At 40.1% G+C, this 22582-nt stretch overlaps 1 protein-coding gene across 3 annotated transcripts in view; it reads right to left on the reverse strand.

Moving 5' to 3' along the window:
- The window catches only part of OXCT1 (3-oxoacid CoA-transferase 1), a gene marked incomplete at its 5' end in the record, with an annotated part of 133339 nt that overhangs the window by 199 nt on the left and 110558 nt on the right, over nt 1–22582 (reverse strand). For all 3 annotated transcript variants that reach the window (XM_084233777.1, XM_084233778.1, XM_084233776.1), the window contains 2 exons: nt 6819–6920; nt 11197–11277. In XM_084233777.1, coding sequence (XP_084089903.1) covers nt 6819–6920; nt 11197–11277 — 183 coding nt within the window. The remainder of the gene's footprint in view (nt 1–6818; nt 6921–11196; nt 11278–22582) is intronic.

The raw sequence follows: 22582 nt of genomic DNA on the forward strand, positions 1-22582 counted from the left end.
AAAAGTAACCAAATTATGAAAAGCCTCATGAATTCCCACACTTGAAAGATGTAGGCAACAAGCAGCGTTGCTCTGGACATTACCTGGAGCCTCATTTTCTATCACTGAGATTTTTTTTTTTTTTAATGTTAAAAGAGGCATGTATTTTTATTTATTTATTTGTTTGTTTATTTATTTGTTTGTTTGTTTATACATGCACTGGGTAGTCACAAGTGCGGGAGGGTGAGAGAATTCACCAGAGCCAGAGCGGGGAGCAGAGCAGGCAGAAAGACTGAAGTACACTGCTGAGGGGAGCAGCGGGCGGCAGGAGAGGGGTGGGACCCTCCTCCGGTGGCCAGGGAGCAGCCGGGGATCCAACTGGCGCCGCAGAGGCCGCAGGGAGCTTCGCAACCCAGCGCTCAACCGCTGCACCACCGGGGAGGCCCTGAGATATTTTTTAATCACATTCTTTTTAATCATTGAGTGGGGGAACCCCTTTTCTATTTACATTTTGTATGTTGAGTAGTTCTCAACTACCTTGCATGAGAGCTTCTAAATTAAGGATTATTAAGACTGGCGTCAGAGGACACAGATTAAGGGTCCAAATATCCAAGCTCCTTACTGAATGGATCACCGAGCAACAGGATTGAAGCCTATGAGATTTCACTCAAAACAGAGACACAGTAGGGTACAAGATTCAAAAATCTCAAAAATAGACCCAGTCTATTTTGTTTGAGAGACACTATATAGTCTTTGGATTAACAGCTATATATTAATAAAGTGAGGTATGATCAATGACAAATCTTATCAGAAAGTTCAAAATCAGGGCCTCCCTGGTGGCGCAAGGGGTTAAGACACAACCTATGAAACTCTATGCAGCCACTGCAGCACCAGTTCGATCCCTGACCAGGGAGCAACCCACATGGCACAGCAGACTTCTTCTGACTTGTCCGCTGCTCCCCTCAGCAGTGTATTTCAGTCGATCTGTGAGTCCTGTTCCACACTCTGTCTCTGGTGAATCCTCTCCCCCTACCCCACACCTCTGGCCTGTACCCCAGTTCTTATATATGCATAAATAAAGAAATCTTAAAAAAAAAAAAAAGTTCAAAATCAGAATGAAAATGATCAAAGGTAGTAAGAAGATCCCAACCCACTGCAAAAAGGAGGTAGTAGCACTAAAAATATTAAATGTTGATTATAAGTATGTTCAATATACAACACAGCAAAAACATTCCTGGGAGTCTTGAAGTAGAGAAAAATGAGGACAGATCCTCACTTAATGGTAGAGCTGGTAGAAAAAGAAACCTAAATCTAAGTGGTTGAGGTTCATTTTTGACAGATCTTTCAAGCATGCTGCCAGGTACATATTTCTGCACACAACTTGACAAATAAGTATCTTGGTAAATAACAATCCAGGGAGAGCACAGAACAGGGAATATTAATTTTAATTAAAATTAATTTTTTTAAATTTTGGGTGATATTTTTGATTCCCTCAAGGATGTAGAAATTGAAATGGGCCTGACTAGTATCTTGCTTTCTAGAATAAAGTCAATGTTTTGTGAAGTTAATGAACAAATGAACTAATGAGTGAGTGGGTAAGTTTTAAAGGACTAGAAGGTTTCTAATAGATGTAAGTCCGTATTAAAAATAGAAGGAATAGGAAATTACTTGACTTTAATGAGGTTAAACATTTTTCATTCACTTGTAAGTTGTTTCTGAATTAACCCTTCACGATGAACATTTTTCTACTATAGACTGATGTGACAAGAAAAATAAGATCAGTAAGGCCTGGTATATAGTTTAGAATAAATGAGGGTTTTCATCCAGACATGCTAGTTTCAAGAGCAGGTGTACAGTAATATACAAAAAATGAGACATATAATTGATGTAAGTGACAGCCCATATTTGCATAGATGGCTTCAATTCTACAGAAAAGAGTGAAAGAGGTAAGGGCTCTGAGTATTTAGAAATTGTGTCTCACAAGCAACCTTTTTTTTTTAAAAAAAAAACAGAGCCTCTGTGGAAATAATTTAGTGAAATAAAACTCTTCTTTTTTGAAAACAGATCATTTCCAATAGATGTTTGATAACATCTCCTTTAAAAGGAAACCGGACACCTGAATTTTTTAAACTAAACATCTGACCCTTTTCCTCATCACGTCAGCCATTTTTTGAGTTCTTAGTATCATTTATACCCTCAATGTGGAAAACTCACTTCTATCAGAAAAGAAGATGAAACTTTATGTACACTAACTTGGCCTATCTATTTTTGCAATGAAAAAGATCTACTAAAACACCATTTTTCACTCTGTACTCTCAGAGTCTCATCAACAATGTAAGTCCATGCAAGCCAAAACAGATTACACTGTCAAGGTGATCTACAGGTTAAGCTTGAGACTATGTGATTGAAGCGTAAAAGATAAACCAGTGATTTGTCATCTCTGACAACTGAAATCCCAAGAGTATACTGTTTAATTCTGTATGATGCCAATTCATAATAGATATTGAGAATATAAATGTATCAACTTCACGAAAAACATCTGCAGCTGGCTTTTTCAGATTCCACTGCCAACATTTAAATAAGCAATATTCTTATTTTAATTTTTTTGCCACTGGTAGTGTAGGTATGTTCCTGCCTGGGGAATAAGGACAAAGCCCTTGGGAGTAGGAACCATACCAATCTGTTTCGTCTTATTCACATTTCATAGCTCAGTACAGGACTCACACTAGGTGTTTAACAAATAATCATGAATGACTAATGACCTCTACAAATTTATCACACACAATGTTCAAACATGAATTAAATTTAAAATTTTTTAATTAAAAGCTAAAAACAGAAAGAAATACTGTTTCCCAAAAGGTCCACAGATATATATATATATATATATATATATATATATATATAGAGTAAGGAAAAAACTATTTTATGTAACTAAACTTGCAGTAGGAAAGAAATAACCAACTGAATTCACGAATTAGTGGAAAAAGATATTTGGGGACAAGGGAATTTAGCTGCTGGGATGTCACCTTTCTTTTCTCTTTATTTTGGCCCATCATGTAAATGGCAGGGACACACCCAGTGCTGGAATTATAGTCAAAAATAAAGAAGTTTGACATTTTCATTGGCTTGTCACAGCTCTAATCTGAGGAAATGAGTAAAATCCCTTTGACTCTTTGAAAATGAATTATTATTCGATAAATATTTGGGAGACAGATTTTTCAAACTGTGAGGCCATGGCAGAAAAATAACCCAAAGTACCCTTAGTGATAAAGACGCTGGGAGGCAGCCACCCAAGAGCACCACAGAAGAGGCTCAGCGAGCGCCGCCATCACGCCTGTGCAGCGCATGGGCGCGCGTACCCGCTGTTGCCCGCCCGCAGCGCCAGGGGGCGCGCCCTCTCCACCTTTTATGGGGAAGGACCCTTGAGGTACCCTGGCCCCTCAAGTCTCCCCGGGTGATTCAATTGAAAGATGATTTGGGCAGAGGAACTGGGGCACGTGAAATTCGACCCAACTTTCTTGTGGGGCTCGCCCTCCCCGCAGGCAGGGTGCTCCGACTCTTTTTGCTCTCAGCCTGCGCAAAGAGACCCAGCCCCAAAGGCGGGTTACCGTGCAGGAGGCCTGTGCTCCCCCGAGCTGCCAAAACTGGTTGCTGAGGTCTCTCTACTTCTGGGGTTCATATCCCGGAGCCCGTTGTGGCTGCTCACTTAAGCCCATCCTCTCTTGCCTTTATTATTACACTGCTGATGTTTTCACCTCTCCCTCCCCGGCTCCTTTGTCTCTCTCACTAGATCCGGAATTCAGTTCCTAAGAAACGTTAAGACCCCTTTCCTTGCAACTGTATATTGAAAGAGAGTGGACATGAGAAACAGGTCTCTGTGCATTATGGGCTGGCCCCTCTAGCTGTGAACTCTCCCTGGCCCCAAACCTTATTTTGGAAATGTGCTCAAGGTCCAGAAATATAGTTTATATTTGCATTTCTATGACAAAATGTCCACAGCCTCCTTTGGAGCTCGGAACATAAATAACCCTTTAGAGACTTTACTATTCAGTTGAATGGGAAAGTTCTTTCTGCTGCCACAAAATCATGACTATAATTCATGACAATTTCTCTTGGTTATAAATCTTTTTCAAGTTTCAGGTGATGTTTAAAGGACACATTTTCCTCCCACATTTTTTTTTTTGTTGTTGTTGCTAATTGTACTGGGCTATTTAGGAGAGTCTTAGCAATTAAAAATGCCCAAATATGTCATTAAAACCATTATTTCTGTTTCCGCTAAGAGAAAAAGCCAAAAAGAAGTTTAATAATACCATGTATACTGCCAGGATACATGGGAGAGACCCTCTAAGACTGAGCAGCTCCCCCAAGTAGCTTCAACTGCCGTCTAAAACCACCTCAGCTAAGAAAACGAACACGGGGATGGGTCAGGAGAAAGGAAAGGTCGTTCATGGCAAGTGTCCAGAGATGACCCGGTAAACAAAGGTATGCTGTTATGCCTTCCTCCTCAAAAACAGTTGAAGAAATTAAATAGGTCTTCCCAAAACAATGAAGGAGACACCCTTAAAAAGAAAGTTTTCCTTCTGTGGAGGTGATGACTTTTGCAAAATAACCATTTTTTTTAAATATCCTGAAACCACAATTTTGCCATATCCTGCTACCTGATGCTATCACGGTTTAATCTTTTTCTTTGAAATTTCCAGTATTTTTTCAATAAGCTTATATCCATAGTTTGCCCATTCATTTGACCACAAGCTCAGGCATATTGGACTTTCACCAAGACATTTTCACAATTACCGTGACCTAGCACTTTACTTTTTTTCTTTATTATGAAGAACCCAGTTATATTAATAGGTTCCCTTCTAGAATGTCCATTGCCAATTATATGCTGAAGATTGGGTCACTTTTCTCAAATTGAAATCTTGAGTAACTAGTAGATAGTTCCATAGATTAAAATGCTAGACAGTATTAATATTATACAGTAATAATCACATGGGATGTCTTCTGAATTATGAAATGAGATACAGTCCTGAAGGCAAATACATTTTAAAACACATCTCATTGATAACCCAGTTATTAAACAGAACATTTTATTAATCAGAGCACTCCAGTCCCTGACCTTACAGAGAAATAAACTGCTCTATGTAATTTCATCCACCAGGGTGTAAGGAGATGCCCTTGAACATCGGCTCCTCAAAAGCTAGTTCTTTTGTCATGATGGTTCAACTGATATTTATGCCTTTTCATTTTCAGGACGACATTGACATACAAATTAACATTTCATCTCAACAGCCTAATTTGAAGGAAATAAAATTACATGTCAATGTCAGAAAAAGAGGAGGAGATAACTACAATAAAAGAGGGACCATAGAGATATTTTTCAATGTATTAAGGTATGGAAACTAGCACTTTAAAAAAAAATGCACCTTTTTCATTCCTGATTACCTACATGAAAAGAAAGCAAATAGATAATGAGGAATTCTTCCTTTGCATTCTCATTTGCAGCAGAGAACTGAATATTCTGAGGATCTCAGAAATGCTACCGCATGAAGAAGTGTTTAACTCACCCACACAGGGGAAATATACAAAAAAGAGTTGACTACATAAGAAGAATTGTTTACTTTTATCACTGCAGTGAGAAATTCTAAATAGTTAAAGTATAAACAAATCCTACTTTTTTCCTCTGAGGTTATTGAAAAGCTAATTAAAGATGTCCTTTTCTCACAAAGTATTGCTGGCAAACTTCATTTTTCCAAAGGGGAATTCAAGAAAGGTTAATAGACAAAGACCTTCATACAGTAAGAAACAGTTACATGTGGACAATAAATTATGCAAGCAAATTATTTTTACTGAAACTTGCTCTGCATTGATTGGTCCCTGCTAAGCATGTAGAATCTAAGGAAAAAATGTATGAAATATATGCGTGATTTATCAAACCTGTTTTATGAAATTACTTTCTCCAGAATGGATAGCTACAAGATTTCTTCTCATTTAAAATGATTCATCTTCTTATTTTATATTAACTAGTAGATCTGTTCTTAAAAAGTTACATATGAAGCAATTCTTTATGTCTTCAGAGACATTTATCTTTACTTTTGATTCACTTCAAATGGAATGAGCCATCTTCTTAACACCCATTATGTAGTTTACTGATGATTTATTAAAGGGCAGTTATTTATATTACAGTATTAGCCTTTTTGTTTTAAAGAACTAAAAGGATTTGGGGATTTCTTAAATGGACACTCCTGTGATGTACTTATTTGCTTTGTGAATCTGAATTTCTATGCACTAAGTTTTTCTTTCGCTGCAGAATACATCTATTTTTGAGACTATAAATCTGGTGGAGTCAGAAAGCCAACATTCTACTATCTTCAATGGATGAAATAACCAGGCGCAGAAGTTAATCCAAGAGAAATTCTTAAGTCATATTCATAAGATGGGTTTAAAAGAAGTATTATTTCTCCATGGGTAGCACATTGCCTAGTAAATCAAGCTGAAACACAGCTGATAGGTAAGAGAGGACTGCAAGGTAAAGAGAGGATGGCAAGGGACTTCATAGAGAGTTAACTTAGAGTTCATGTTCAACCCTGTTTCCAGCAGCTCCTAGTGGTTCCTCCAGCTCCTGCTTCTGACTCTGGAGCCAAACACTGGCCTGTGAGTCACAGCCCTGCTCCTGCTCCCCCACCTGCTCTCATCTGGGGGCACCCTCCCTTCCACTCCTGTTCTCGGCAAAGGTCAACTCCAAAAATGATCACAAATTAATGGTTCATGTCCTGTAAACACCCATTAATCAAGCCCCTGATATAGGACAAGTGGCTGGATTTGTTCACAGAAACACTTACAGCAAAATCACACCCCGTGCTCTTCTTTATGTCATCCACCGTCAGACCCTCCCAGAGTTCAATCAGCGTCAGCCCCTTCTTGTTGTCCACGTCAAACACAGCCTGTTGGAGTGAAAAAATTAACAATGACAATTTCTATCACAGTAATTATTTTATAACACAAAACAGAAATAACCTATCAAGTTCTTAAAAGAGAGACAGGACCCAGGACAAAAGATTCTGAAAATCAGCACTGAAAAAATGTCAAGTGTAACTCTTATGTTTGGGTGAGAATAAATGCCAACTCCCTAACCAGCCAATGGACGTAGAGCACCGCTGAGTGCAGAAAAGAAACATGTCACCTGCTGATGGCACTTGCTACTAGAGTAACCAGTTTGTTTAACTACTTTCCTTAAGTCTAACACTTTTTGCAAAAGGTCACTTAGTTAATAATGATTTGAAGACAGGAAGAAAGGAAGAAAAGGAGGAGATATCTGGAAGGTAAAAGGACAGAGATGATGGAAGGAAAAGCTGATCAATGCTGCTGGATAAAGAATTACAGGAACCCAAAGAAGGAGCTCTGAAGTCACTACAGGTCATTGCAAAAGGCTACCTGTCCTGGCCGGGAAAGACCCCCAGGTGCAAACTTTCTCTTTAAGTCTTACAAAAATAAATAGGTCCACAAAGAGAGCATGAGACTGTCCCTCCCATACACACATCAAATGAAGTTGCCTGTGCTCAGGACAAAGGTGAGCCAGCTACCTCAGCCTACACAGTCCATCACGACACTGCTGGTAGCACCAGCTGATGGCCATGCCCACAGGGCCTGACCTGATCAGGAGGCCACAACCTGCAGTATCGGACTTAGAACATGAAATTTCACACTGACAAATTAGACAACTTGAGTGGAAAGTGCCAACAAAGTAACTTAATATGATTTCCAACCCAAGGATTCTTCAAAACATTCTTAGACAGTCACTGGGATTCTGCTCAGAAACTTCGTGGGAGAAGGTTACTTACCTTAAGGTTGTCTACTGATGTGAAGCTGCAATCCTAAGGGCCCAAATTGCTTCCCTCTGGCCTGCCCCAGTTGGTGTTATAGGTTGTCCCCCTAGGATGTGATGCATGCACTGTTCCTCCTCTGGGTTTACATGGTTAGTTTCCTCTTTCTCAAGCTTAAATGTTTCCCAAATCTCTCTTGACCACTGGACTGACCTTAAATTAATTACTACTTACCAGATCAAAGTACTTTTAACTACCTTGGAAGTCAAACCCTATATTGTCATCTTTAAACACGCTTCCATAACAACATGTATTGGAAAGAACCCTGGCTTCCAAGTGGGAAAGGAATTCCAGCTTCGCCCCACACTGGTCACGCAAACTCAAGTGAACGTGTCTTTTCACAAAAACTTACTTTCCAAGATTGTTAAATAGGACAAATATATTAACACACACACTTAGAGCACCCAGTAGCAGGCCTGGGACACAGCAGGGACCCCAAACAGCTGTGCTCTTTCTCCTTAATGGCTTAAGTTACTGTCACACATATGTGAATCCAAAGCAAACCCCTGAAATGCTTTTTTGTGTATAGCAGATCAATATTTTTCCTCAAGAACCAGTTGTCAAAGAGACTCATGATACTTGCATTCTCTGTTTAATGAAATCACAGATATCCCAGTTGGTTTTACTAGGAAAGATAGAAATTTAGGAGGCAATATATTAGCAAAGTTTCATTTTATTTACACATTTTTATGTTCCTAAATTTTTTTTGGCAGAAATATGTGTTTTGAGAAGGGAAAAATCATTATCAGATTGTCTGCATGTTGCGTTAGAATTTTTTAATTCCAAAATGGAAATTGAAAAAATCTTAGTGAAAACTTTTCCTTTACAGGAAATGTATCTGGAACAGATTCATACTGATGTTTCCCATGTATTATGAACAACTGCAAACCAATAGAAAGAGTCTCTTAGTCACGTTATAAGAGCAGGAAGAGAAGGGATTTGGGGAAAAGAGAACTGTGGTATTATGAACATAAGACTCTGGTGATCAGAGAAGTAAAACCTTGGCAAATTCACTTATTGCTTTTTTTAAAAAACCTTTCATTAACACCTTTATCAAACTCTAGTAAACTCTCAAGGTCATACATCAAAAGTCAAGTATGTTATTAAAAAGATGAAAATTAATCTTAAATATACAGGAAGATTTCCATTTTGTGCTATAAAATACACACAAAGGCTTGATAAAAATGGAAAGTGAAACTTAAAAGCTACAATAAATTGTTTAAACACCAAGAATAACAACTACTTTGTTTTAGAGATGAGTAAGTTATTTTACTGTAACCATAAATTATAGCTAAAGCAGTTTATCACGCCTAGGAGCTGTGTGTGCTCAGGACAAAGGTGAGTTGGCTAGGCAGATTGTCAACTGATGTGAACACAGAACTAGGAAGTCAGGGTGATGTTTCTAAAGCCTCTTTCAAATGAGAACTAGTGGGATTTCACCTGAGAACTGAAAAAGGAATTCTAGTCCAGTGTCAACTATGCCAGGGTTGTCTACATTGGTTGCCCTTTAAACCACTGCAATTTCATTCATTCATTCAACAGGTGTTCACTGAACAGTTATTATATACTGAGCACGGGGATAAATATGCACCACTCCTTTCCTTGAGGCTCCCAAAGTTCCATATTAAGCTTCCTCCCTATCATTTTACTCAATTTTGCTACACAATGTCATCTTCAGCTAAGTTCCAATTATGCCCATATGCTAATGACTTCTACAAGTCTGTTCCAATATTGGATTCTTTTCTGAAATCCAGATTCATATCTCCATTTATTTATTGGAAGTCTCCAGCTGGATGGTCAGGATGCTAACTTAAGAGTCTCATATCAGTATGTCCAAACTGAATCTATTCTTTTCCTCCTCTCAATGCTCCTTATGTGTCTGCCGTAAGCCCCAGGCTTCACTAAGATTACAGCAAGGTGACCTTCCCTGCGAGTCAGAAAACTCAGGACTTACCTCTGCCTTCGCAACCATGACTGATGCTTCACTTAGCTTGGTCCCGTCTCCTAAATCTTTCTCAAGTCTTCCTGTCCTGTGGTTTTGAACCCTGGCATTTCTTCCTAGATGACTGAAGGGGCTTCTAACTCACTGTCTCACCTCTTCTCCCCCTACCCTAGTGCTTTTTTACAATGCAAATCTAACTGTTCCCAGCTACCTCAAATCATTGCAGGGCTCCATACAGTCCTTCACATAAAATCCAAGACTTTTAATAAGGTATTCACCCTCCATAACTTAGCCTCTCAATGTCTTTTCAACCTTAGCCTTGAGGTTGTACCCTCACTCCGCACGGTTCTACCTACGGGTCTCCGAGTAGACTGAGTATCCTGTCCTGTCATCCATTCATTCTTTACAAATCACATTTGTGGATTTCCACTTAAACAGTTTCAGGGGATGGCACCATTTAGGACAGAATGCTCCTTAAAGGTCCTTGATGAGTTCATGAATGTCCTAAAATGACTGTCATGGCTCCTGGCAAAAGGCACAAGATCATTAAGAGAAAAAATCCCAACCCGCCAACCTTAATAGAGATAATTCTGTTTTGTGATATCGGTATTCATCAAAATGCTGAATCAAGTAAATAATACCACCCTAGCTCACCTATGAGAATCATGTCATTCCACATTCTAGGTTGAAATCTGTATGAAAGGTGACAGTAACTTCCAGAAATACTGATCTGAAGTTCTACCAATGCCCAACATTTTCCATCTAAGAAGAAATCTAGAGAAGCACTAAAATGGCCGGAGTGTTCTGAAATCCACTTTATAAAGAGGGAGGAAAGCCTAGAAGACCAGAGACTAGATCTCTTGGTTCACTGTGGAACCTACACTGTAATTTGCACCCACCTGGTTAAAACCCAATTTTGACTGAGGTCCCTAAAAAAAAAAAAACCCAACAATATGTGTTTATGATTTGAGAAAGCAAAGAACAAAGTTAGGAATGATAAATATATTCTTAACTGTGTATCTATCATCCAGCTTAGACAACTTAATAACCCAAACATGAGGGTCCATAAAACTTTTGATTACATCACACTTGTCAAAGCTATCAAGGGCAGCAGTTCAATTCTGTGTGTTTAGGAATATTTCCAAATAGGTGCATATCAAGAATCCTACATTTAGAAACATTAAATTGATGAATTTTCCTATTCAGTATACCCATGGATTTAATTAATTCCAGGACTACCGACATAATACACTTTCAGAAAATAACAAGAAATTCCAAAAATTCATATACGTGCATACGTACATACATATATACATACACACACACACACACACACACACACACATATAAAAGGTGGTGGAAGATATTAGCGGACATGAGAGAGAGGCACTTTACCTTTTCAGTGATGATGCGGTCAACACAATGCTTTCCAGTCAGTGGTAAGGTACATTTTTCCATGATTTTATGAGCATTTCCCTATTTTAAAGAAAAAACATCAATTTGTATTTAGAATTGGTAGAACTACAGGACAAACAGGAACGAACAGAGAAAATATCTCCCGAGTACAGACTGTTTCAAAATCTTTGCACAGTTATCTTTTCACTTTCTTTTTGGAAGCAGTTTCCGCCCCTAAAATGATTTAGGGAGCCTGCCAAATGAATAGTCAAAGGCACAGATGAGTTAGTTGGGGTACACAAAACGACCTCTCAAGCCTCAAACCTGATATTGTGTGATAGGAAATTTCACTTCAGTATCCTGCTTATTTTCTCTTCCAGAAAACAGTTCCTTGGACAAACACTGAGCTATCATTTCCCACGACAGGAAGCATATACTGAACACATAAGCATAATATCCCCTTTCCACAAAAATCAATTTCATCTCTTAAAAAACGAATACATACACAGAAAACAGCAGTGTCTCCTCGCCCTGCCTCACTCTGAGGCATAATCAACAGGAATAACAGGAATCATAACATAAACAACAGGAATCAACATCAATTGCCTCTGTAGCGTTTTCTTTTATACATCTAAACATTTCCTCTTAGCTCTCCATTTTTAAATATGATGTTTATCATACTATTTCTTAATTACTCAGTCCTAGAAAGTATAGGCTAATTTCTTATTGTGCCTGTGAAGACAGCTCTCTGACAAAGCCATGCCCTCCTCCACGGCCCTCAGGCCTCCTCCACGGCCCTCGGCCCTCCTCCTCGGCCCTCAGCCCTCCTCTGCGGCCCTCGGAGCTCCAGGTAGCCTGTGGGCTGGACACATGGAACTTCAGTCACCCCACAACGGGCGGGGCCGTGGAGGACGCTCGCCGCCAGGCCAGGCAGTGTACTACACCCATGCAACCTTCACTTGCTTATGCAGTTATTTGCTTTTCCTGGAATTTGTCTGCGCCTCAGTTTGTTCATTAGTAAAATGTATGAGCTGATCTAAATCCATATTTTTTCAGTTTCCTTTTAGTCACAGACTTTTCTTTAAACACAAACATAAAATGAAAAATCTATTTTTAGTAGAAAGCAAAAAAAAAAAAAGCAGATTTTTGCCCACAAATTCCCTTCCCTAAGCTCCTCTATCACCCCCATCCCCACACCCTTATAAAAGTGGTCTCTGAGTATATCTATGAAACAGGTTGAAACACTGGCCTGATGACCTGATATTCAGATCTTTTTCTTTTGATTATCATTTTTTTTCTAAGTATCAGCTACCAGGAGCCTAAAGGACTGTCTCCCTGAAGGCTAACCTATCATACTCTAAATCTGCTGCTAAAAATGGTGGAAACACTCCTATTACTTCCTTTTGCATTTGAATGACACCATGATATAGTTAGCTATCTCAATGCTTTACCTACTAAGATACACATCTGATATCTAGCTTATCTCTCTCTTTCTCAAAAGCATATGGTCAAAGGCAGGGAACTTCAGGTAATCGGATTTAATTGAGAAGATTTTACTCCCTGTCAACTCACAGATGCACCAGTAATTAAAAAGCTTTAGTGTATTTACCCCAGTGCATGATACAAAAAGTGTTCATTATTTTTTTTGAATGAATGAATGGGAAGAAAAATCTTGGATGGATTTCCAAAGAAAAACAAATTCTATACCTTCAATTTCTTTAAAGTGGTGCTAGCTATATATAAAGTGGATAGACATTAGGCCTTTAATAACCAGTTACATGTTTCTGGATCTTTACTGTATAAGAAAATTTATATCTCTAGGAAGAATACCTTTAATTTTAATGATCTATTTTCCATTCCAGATTTCAAAGAAAATTTGTGTGTGTCACCAAAACTTAAAGAGCTGAAGTTAATGATGAAAAGACAAACTTTTACAGGTGTCAGGTTTCCTTGCATTTAATATAACTCAGATTAGACATGTCACAATGAATTCCAAACAAAGTGAACACTCTGTGGGCCTCTGCAGAACATTTTCTGCAGGGATCTCTTACTTGGCTTTCATTTTTGAGTAAGAGCTTTACCTAGTGTCAAAGCAGCTACATGGACTTTTAACGAACAACTTCATTTTAGGAATCATGAATTTCAACTGACAGAATTAGCTGTGCCCTACCAGTAGAGATCTTTTATAAACCACTTCCATACAGTGGTTCAGAGCATGGGCTGGAGCCCAGGGACCTGGCTGTGAAGCCTGGCTCTGCCTCACGCTAGCTGTGCAAGATTCCTGTGCCTGAGTCTGTACATCCACCTGCCCTGCCAACCTTTGTGTAAGGCTTCAATGAAATACAAGCATCTAGTGTTTAGCAAGAGCTAGTAAATGTTAGTGAGCAGTGTTTATACAAACTGTATGTAACTTTTCTACAATCTGCCAGGAATTCTTTAGGTGCTCACATGTTCCAAGTGAATATATAAGTACACAAAATGGTCTAAATACAAGTCCTGAGACCCACCGAACTAATAACACAACACACATTTGGGGGGCAAATAATTTGGCTGGCCTGGGAACTGGCACCAAGTGTGCCCTTGCAGTGAGAACAATGTAGCTAGAGGACTCCATTCACATTTAGCTACATAACACAGACCAAGAAAAATGAAAAATGAGATGCAGAAAGATTAAAGAATGTCACAATCTCAATACTCAACAATAGGTTCACTGTGAAGCCAAAATATGACTAACTCCCACTTTAGTGCTCTGTTCTAACCATGCCTGGCTGAATCTTACAATGTGGTGTGGCAGCTGCATAGATTAATGATTCACAAAGGGGAAGCAATTGCTGAGGTTTTTGCATTTAAAAATAAATCCACATAAAGAAATGCAGTAGTTTGGTAGCAAGGAATACTCCCCCCATTAAGAGTCCAAAGACTTAGTTTTCATTTTAATTCTGTCATTTAATAGTTGTTTGTCCCTTGAATTCTTTGTGCTGAAGTTTTTTCTTTTGAGTCCACTGTCTTGATTCCCCTTACTTAATCACAGTAGGAATCAAATGAAATGTTTTGGAAGTACAATAAACCTGGAGGGGTTGAATCTACATGCAAACATCGAGGGCTAGTGGGGTCTTGTTCATTCTTATCATTCGACTTCTTTCTTTTAAGAAATGTCAGGAAAGGCAGAGAAATAGATAGAATAGTTGTAAAAATGCTTTGCTCTGACTCATCTCCAGGGCTCCTAATTTCAGTATACCATTATTTGCTAATTTCATCATAACCCTGGTGAATACTTCAATCTCTCCTGCACCTTCTCCCTCCATTTTCCTCTTTTTCTGCCTTCATTCCTACAGGCCTCATCAGTTTCTTAGTTGAAGGAATAGGAACTCATCATTTTCTTAACTGACTTAGGGGCTTAGTACTTTGCTTCACTTGCTCCATGGTGATCACCCTTTAATTGTTTAGATATCTGTGTGAAACCCTGGGTCTACCTAAATCTTTTAATAACAAACAACTCTGTTTAAATAAATCTTGTCATCTGTGGGTTCCAATGAGCTGCCTACTAGCTGGCCACTCATGGGCAACTGTGACCTAGTTGCTATCTACAAATTACAGTAGAGCATTCCTTGACTACCTACAGAGTATAGGGTGTATCACGAGGCAAGCTCGGGGATGCCCAGGCCACTGTTGACCTGATTACATGACTATCTCCATGGTGGTCTTGGCATAACTCTGCCTGTGATAATATCAAATACTTTGCTAACAGAAATGGCTCCTGATGTATGGTCATGATGTCCCCTTCTCTGTTTCTTGCAAAACTCTGTCCTCCATCCCAATCCCACCCTCCAGATTTTATTCCTCATGCCACTGTCACATGATCAGCCTTTACTAGCCTGTGTGCTTTCAATAAATGGCACAAAAACTTCTGCTCAAGTAGCAGAATCTTGCCTTGCAAACTTGTTCCACGGCTGCTGTGTCCCTCATCATGTTCCCACCGCAAGGAGGCAACAAAGTTCCTGTCACAACAGTCATCATTACAATAACCTTCACGTTATCACTTTAAACTTACAAATAGCAAGCTCCCTTTTCTAAAATAGGACAATTTTTGCTGGCAATGTTTTATTCACCTCAGGTAATATAAGATCTTGCTTTACCAAAAACCCCACTTAATTTGAAAAAAGCAACCTGAATGCACTGTTGGTAGGAATGTAAGTTGGTGAAGTCATTATGGAAAGTAGTCTGGACTTATCTTAAAAAAAAGAAAAATGGGGCCTCACCTGGTGGCGCAGTGGTTGAGCTCTGGGCTGCAAAGCTGCCCGCAGCCTCTGCAGCGCTGGTTCGATCCCGGCCACCGGCGAGGGTCCCACATGGCGGGCAGACCTCTCCTGCTGCCCACTGCTCCCCTGAGCAGTGTACTTCGTCACTCTGCCTGTTCTACTCTCCGCTCTGGCTCTGGTGAATTCTCTCACCTTCCCGTGCTTCTGACTGTACCCAGTGCTTGTATAAATAAATAAATAAATCTTCAAAAAAATTAAAAAAAGAAAAATGGATATACTCTATGACCCAGCTTTCGAGTATCTATCCAAAGAACATAAAATCAACCCCCAAAATTAAATGTTCCACAACACTTACTGTGGCATTAGTAACAAAAGCTGAGATATGGAAGCAATCTAAGTGGCCGCTGATGGAGGACAGGACAAAGAAGCTGTTAGACACACACACACACACACACACACACACAATGGAATACTATTTAGTTATAAGGAAAGATGAAATATTATCATTTACAGCAAAATGGAAGAAAGTTGAGGGAGATTATCCAAAACTAAGCAAGCCAGAAAAAAATAAAGATGAATAGTGGTTGATTTTACATATGAGTAATAAAAGGGAAAAAAGTAGATTAATTGATAATGCAAAACAATTATAAACTAGCAGACATTAATAACTGAATTGAAGTTTCTGAAGTTAAGAGGGAGGGGGAAAGGAAAGGGGCTGAGGGGAATAAAGGGGTGGGAGGAGACCCCAGTTTACACTCATCTTTTCTGTCAAATGATGCTTAAATACAGCTGCGATATTTCTTATTTTAGGCACCTGAGCTGGAGAAGGCTATTGATCAGTACAGAGAAGGCAAATTCTAGGAGGTCGTTGCTTCTTCTTCTTTTATTTTTTTAATAGAGGAATGTTTTATTTATTTGTTTGTTTGTCTGTTTGTTTGTTTGTTTTGTTTATACAAGCACTGGGTACAGTCAGAAGCGCGGGAGGGTGAGAGAATTCACCAGAGCCAGAGCGGGGAGCAGAGCAGGCAGAAGGACCGAAGCACACTGCTGAGGGGAGCAGCGGGCGGCAGGAGAGGTCTGCGCGCCATGTGGGACCCTCCTCCGGTGGCCGGGGAGCAGCCGGGGATCGAACCCGTGCTGCAGAGGCCGCGGGCAGCTTCGCAACCCAGCGCTCAACCGTTGTGCCACCGGGGAGGCCCAGGTCGTTGCTTCTTAAGCGACTAAGACTTTAAGTCTTTCTTCGCAATGACTGAAACACATGCCACCATGTAACTCCATCACCCTCCCTATTCCTCAGGACCTGGCTCAGGCGTTATCTTTGGGGAAACTGACACCAACTCCCCAATCTGAGGTCTCCACTCCAGCTTCCCAGAGACATCCCCAGCTGGTGCACTTCTTAGGTGCTCCTGTGCATCTCTCACTTATCACCTGTGTGTAACTGTTGCCTTCCCGCCCCTCCTCACTAGACACTGAGCTGACTGAATGCTGAGACAGTTTATCTCTGTAACACTAGCAGTGATTAGAGCACTAGGCAAACCACATTCGCAAGAAATGCTGTCTATTTTCAGTCTGATTTGAGGAATCCAATGGAGTTGAAGCTGCCAAATACCATGTGACTGAGTGTCTACAGCCATTGGAGGCTGCCTTCTAGTTCTGAGCTATGTGCTTGAGCAATTCCAGCATCTGTGAGCTCACTAGGAAAAGTGCAGCGAGCAGGAGTGTGTGAACGGAGAAGCAAAGGTGTGTCAAGACTGCTATGCAAACAGAAAAATGTAGACCTAAGAAGAGAAGCAGAATGAATTACAGCTATTCTTCTACCTCTACTGCCACCCCCCGCCCCCCAATCACTTCACAGTTGGAGTTTACCAGCTGAAGAAGGTATTAGAAAGGTTGCACTTGTCAGCAGGTATTTACTGAAAACACTTCACCTGGTGGCACAACGGAACCTACGCCAGGCATCATTTAGGGCCAAAATACCACACAAGGAGCCTGAATGTCACCACCCTTGCGCCTCCCTCTTCCCACCAACCTCAATGCTTAAATCAAGCACAACGGCTTTTGCACACACACCCCACAGCTAGAAAATACTAGGGAACATCATACTACAAAACATATGGCTGTCAAATCACTATGGTGACTGATGTGGTCCACAGAAAAGTGGGATTTACTAAATAAAGAAAATCAAGCCAAAGGAATAAAAGCCCAAGATGATGATATTACACTGAGTTTACTCTCGTGGGATATTTTTGGCCTCTACACAGCATCTGTCTGATAGGGATTCCAACAATCCACACAGGACTTCGGTGTAAAGACTGAGCTAGCTCTGAAGTAGAGGGACGCCTGCTATTACAAGTGATTTTCATATGTGAACGTTGTAACAGTTTGTGTTTACAGGCACAATCTTTTTTTTTTTTTTTTTTACTTCTAGTTTCCCATTTATTTAAGGGGGAAAGAACTACATTCTGAGTTCTTATTTCTACCTAATGTGTTGCTGAAAATCAGAACTGATTAGAGGAGGAAAGGGTCTGTGTCTTTCTCGGTGGGTTACCCTTTCAACAAATGCCCTGACATTTTTTTACTGGACAATGCTGAAATTGTGTTGGGATGGGGAAATGAGATGCAGTCAAAATGCTCCCACACAGCATTTGAAAACTGTCCATTTTTAAAAAGTATTTTGACTCCCTCCAGTTGATCAATATGAAATCCAGGAGCACCTTGACAATCAGTCAAACCTCCTTCAAATTGTTTCTTCCCTTCATCAGTCACTTTTTTTTTATAATAAATTTTATTTTTATATTCCCCATACAATTTCAACCCCCCCATTTTGACCCCAATCCCTCCCCTCCCACCCCCCACCCCCCCAAAAGTGTCTCTGGTTCATAGATTTTTGTTGATTTTGATTTTCACTTTCTTATAGTTATTCATTTTCCTGGTCCCTTATTTAAGTTTTCTAGATTCCTGCTATGAGTGAGACCATCCGGTATTTTTCTTTTTCTTTCTGGCTTATTTCGCTGAGCATGATCCCTTCCAGCACCATCCATGTTGCTGCAAATTGCATGTGTTTATCTTTTTTGAATGCTGAGTAATATTCCATGGTGTATATGTACCACATCTTCTTGACCCAGTCATCTATTTTTGGGCATTTGGGCTGTTTCCAAAGCTTAGCTATTGTAAATAGTGCTGCTGTAAACATAGGGGTGCAGGTGTTCTTTGGAATGGATGTTTCTGTGTCCTTTGGGTAAATACCTAGGAGTGGAATTGCTGGATCATATGGAAGCTCTATGTTTAGTAGGTCCAGAAATCTCCACACAGCTCTCCACAGTGGTTGGACCAGTTTGCACTCCCACCAACAGTGCAGAAGAGTTCCTTTTTCTCCACACACTCGCCAACATTTGTCGTTGCTAGTTTTTTTAATATGTGCCATTCTCACTGGTGTGAGATGGTATCTCATGGTAGTTTTGATTTGCAGTTCCCTGATTACAAGTGATGTTGAACATTTTTTCATATGCCTGTTGGCCATTTGCATTTCCTCTTCAGAGAAGTTTCTTTTTAGCTCTTCTGCCCATTTTTTGACTGGATTATTTTCTTTGTTGTTGTTGAGTCTCATCAGCTCTTTGCAGATTTTTGTGATCAATCCTTTATCATTAGTGTTGGGTGCAAAAATGTTCTCCCAGTTGGTGGGGTTTCTCTTTGTTTTTGTTATTGTCTCTTTTGCTGTGCAGAAGCTCTTTAATTTGATGTAGTCCCAGCTGTTTATCTTTGCCTTCACTATCACTGCTTTGGGTGATGTGTCTGTAAAGATGTTTTTGATGTGCAAATCACGTAGTGTTTCGCCTATATTTCCTTCTATATATTTTATGGTTTCAGGTCTTATGTCTAGTTTTTTAATCCACTTTGAGTTGGTTTTTGTGTATGGTGTGAGGTAGTGGTCAAGCTTCATTCTTTTGCATGTAGCAGCCCAGTTTTCCCAATCTTAAAGGGAAAACTAGCCAAATGAGAGAGACACACTGCAAGCCATTTCCCAGGGCTTTGAGATCTTAGAGCAAAGGTCATTTTGCTTCAATATAATACAAAAATCTTCATCATGGCCTTTTATTTTCGCTCTAAAGGTGGCACTCTATGCTCTCCAGCCTAAAGATGGCAGAGCCCAGAAATGAGCGATGAGTATTCTCTTTCCACTCATGAACTGTTGTGACAAAGCCTTTTTTAGCACTAGTTTTCTTTTTTAAAGAATTGTGGATACTTGAAGTTATAGAATTTAAAGTTATTAGCTTAATTTAAAAAATCATTTAAAAGGGCTTTATAGGTTATTGGACTGTGTTCTGCTTTTCTCCCCATTATAACATTTTTTTACAGGCATTTCTACCAAGGGAAAAATAAAAAGACAAAACTATATAAGGATTTCATTTTAAAAAGTAAATTTTCCCCCAAAACAGATTCTAGCCACTAATAATAGTTTTATTAAGAAACTCCAAAATATTTCCAAGCTTTTATGAATGGAAAAAAACTGAAACTAAAACTATGAATAATTCTGACTTATGCTAACAAAGGAATCCTTTATCTTGGGATAATTTTCACTGTTGTGGAAAAAAAAAATTTTTTTTTTTTTTTTTGGTGGGTCCCTCGCCGGAGGCCGTAGAAGGAACCGGCGCTGCAGAGGCTGCGGGCAGCCACGCAGCCCAGCGCTCAAGCACTGCGCCACCAGGGGAGGCCCTTGTCAAAATTTTTTTAAAGAGGTTTTCTCAGGAAAGAAAGATTCTTTAAATCTTTGATATTTGTTGGATTTTAGTAACAAGTTTGCTGCAAAATTAATAGGACAATAAACCTCACTTATTTTTTTATAAGTCCTTTCCATAAAAAGTAAAGACAAGGTAAAATAGCATTCAAGATTTTTATATGAATACCCTCACTATTGGAAATGGACTGAGCTCAATCAAAATATTATTCACAAAAATTTATTTTCAACTTAACGATATGATTCTTTTTATCCCTTCAGAATCCAGACATTCTATTGTAATAAAAATAAAATCTAAATCTACTTTAGAAATAGAGGTCTCATTTATTTTTACTAAAAATAAGTATCCAAGTTTTTCTTGTTTCCAATAAATGAAATTCAGCTGTTTGTCTTGGAAGGAAAATAATAAGACATAAGGGTATTGTAATGATAAAATGAAGACAGTAATCATGTAACACCTTGGAAAACTTACAAGGGCTCTATGTTCCCATTATCACCACTATTTGAAGAGAGAATGAATTCAACAACTATTTACTGCTTCCTAACGTGCACCAGGCACTACTCCACTAGGTGCTAATGACAAACAAAGCACTTGTCCTCATGGAGCTCACATTCAAGTGAAGAAAGACATGAAGGATCATCAAAAGAGGACTTCTGTTTTATATAATAGAACAGTCATGGAAAGCTTCTCCGATTATTTTGAGTACAGACCTGACTGAATTGAAGCAACCAGCCACACAGATTACCTAAAGAAAACCAGTCGAGGCACAGAGAACAACAATTGCGAAGGCCCTGAGACAGGAAGATGCTCGGAATATTCCAGAAACTTATAGGAAGAGAGTATGGCTTGAACTCAATGGACAACAGGGAAAACAGCAAGCTGGTCACAGTAGCCTGGTGGCGTACAGTGAACCAAGCAATGTGGACAGACTTGACCCAGCTCTAGTTCTAGACCAGTCACTCTGGCGGTGGCGAGCTTGGTTACCAGGAAGGAAGGTCATCTGGCGGCAACCCCTATGGGATGCCATCACAGTGCTCGCTGCAAAGGAAACAAGGGATGCAAGAGGCAGGGGCGGATGACAGGCGTGTCACTGATGCCATATTTACACTGTGTGGAGCAGGAGCAGAAAGAACCAGGGTGGCTTTTCAACACCATCCATCTTGACTTCTGGATTGGGCCAAGCAGATGGAAGAAGATATTTAGGGGAAATGGTGATGATTTCATTTGTGTGTGTTACAGTTGAAGTGGCTGTGGAACAAGCAGGTGGGGGTGGGGAGTTGTCCAACAGGAGTGAGATCACAGCTCTAGCACGCATCAGAGGATTCCAATCTGGAAATCAGGAATAGGGATCCACTGAGGGGAAAACAGCATTTGGTGCCAAAACTTCAGCTAGCACCCACCAAAGATGCGGAAGGTGAGAGAGCAGACCAAGGATGGAGTTCTGAAGAGTCCAGTCCGGAAGCTATAAAGGCAGGCTCAGGGCACCTAAGGGCCCAGGCTAGGGGACATCTCTGCACCCCCGGGATGGTTTACAATGCTGGGCCCAAGGCTACTGCTGCAGATCAGGCCTTTCTCAGATGGCCAGAAGGGGGAACCAACAAACTACAATGAAATTGGCTTGATCTTTAAGATCATGACTCAGAATGTACACATAATCCATAGGTCCTAATCCTACTGACCCAAAATTGGCACATGGATACAACCACACACAGGGGAGTCTGGGAAATACCAACCACTAGCTGCTGTGTGCCCAGTTAAAATTCAGAGGCTCTTAACACAAAGGGAAAGTAGGGGAGATAGGTACAACGTGGCACAACTGCAGGCTCATATTGTTTTATTCTCTGTACCCATCTCACCAAAGCAAGGAGAGTTCTGACAAGAGAAAATGAAAAAAAGAGAGAAAGAGAGAGTTCTGAAAACCAGGGTATCTGGAAAAGGGAGGGCACAGGCAGGAAGCTGATGAAGAGGTAGCTTTGGTGAGGATGTGGTGTGAGAGGTACGAGGGACACCGCTAGACCAAATTGAGTGAAAAGCCTACCTGTGTCACACACCTGGGCAAGTTTCTTACCTGCCCACACCCCAGTCTTACTTCAGAGGGTCACTGAGCTAGTGAGACCAATGTGTGCAAAGCAAGGAACAAACAGGGCTATACTGAGTAAAGACTCTGAGTTCCTTCTTATTTGCACCATTTTTAAAGAGTAGAAGAAAGTTATGCTAATAGATGAAAACAGGCTTAAGAAAGAAGGTGACTAGATAGCAAAAAACTTTGTCTACTTGGCAATTTTGCCTGGAAGCCTGATGTCTAAGGTGAAATGGAAATCACACTCCCACACTACTCTGACACCAGCGCCCCCCTCACCTGTAGAGGTAGTTTTAAGGAAGGGAAAACGT

The sequence above is a fragment of the Talpa europaea genome (assembly GCF_964194135.1).
Source record: "Talpa europaea genome assembly, chromosome: 5".
In the NCBI taxonomy this organism is placed as follows: Eukaryota; Metazoa; Chordata; class Mammalia; order Eulipotyphla; family Talpidae; genus Talpa; species Talpa europaea.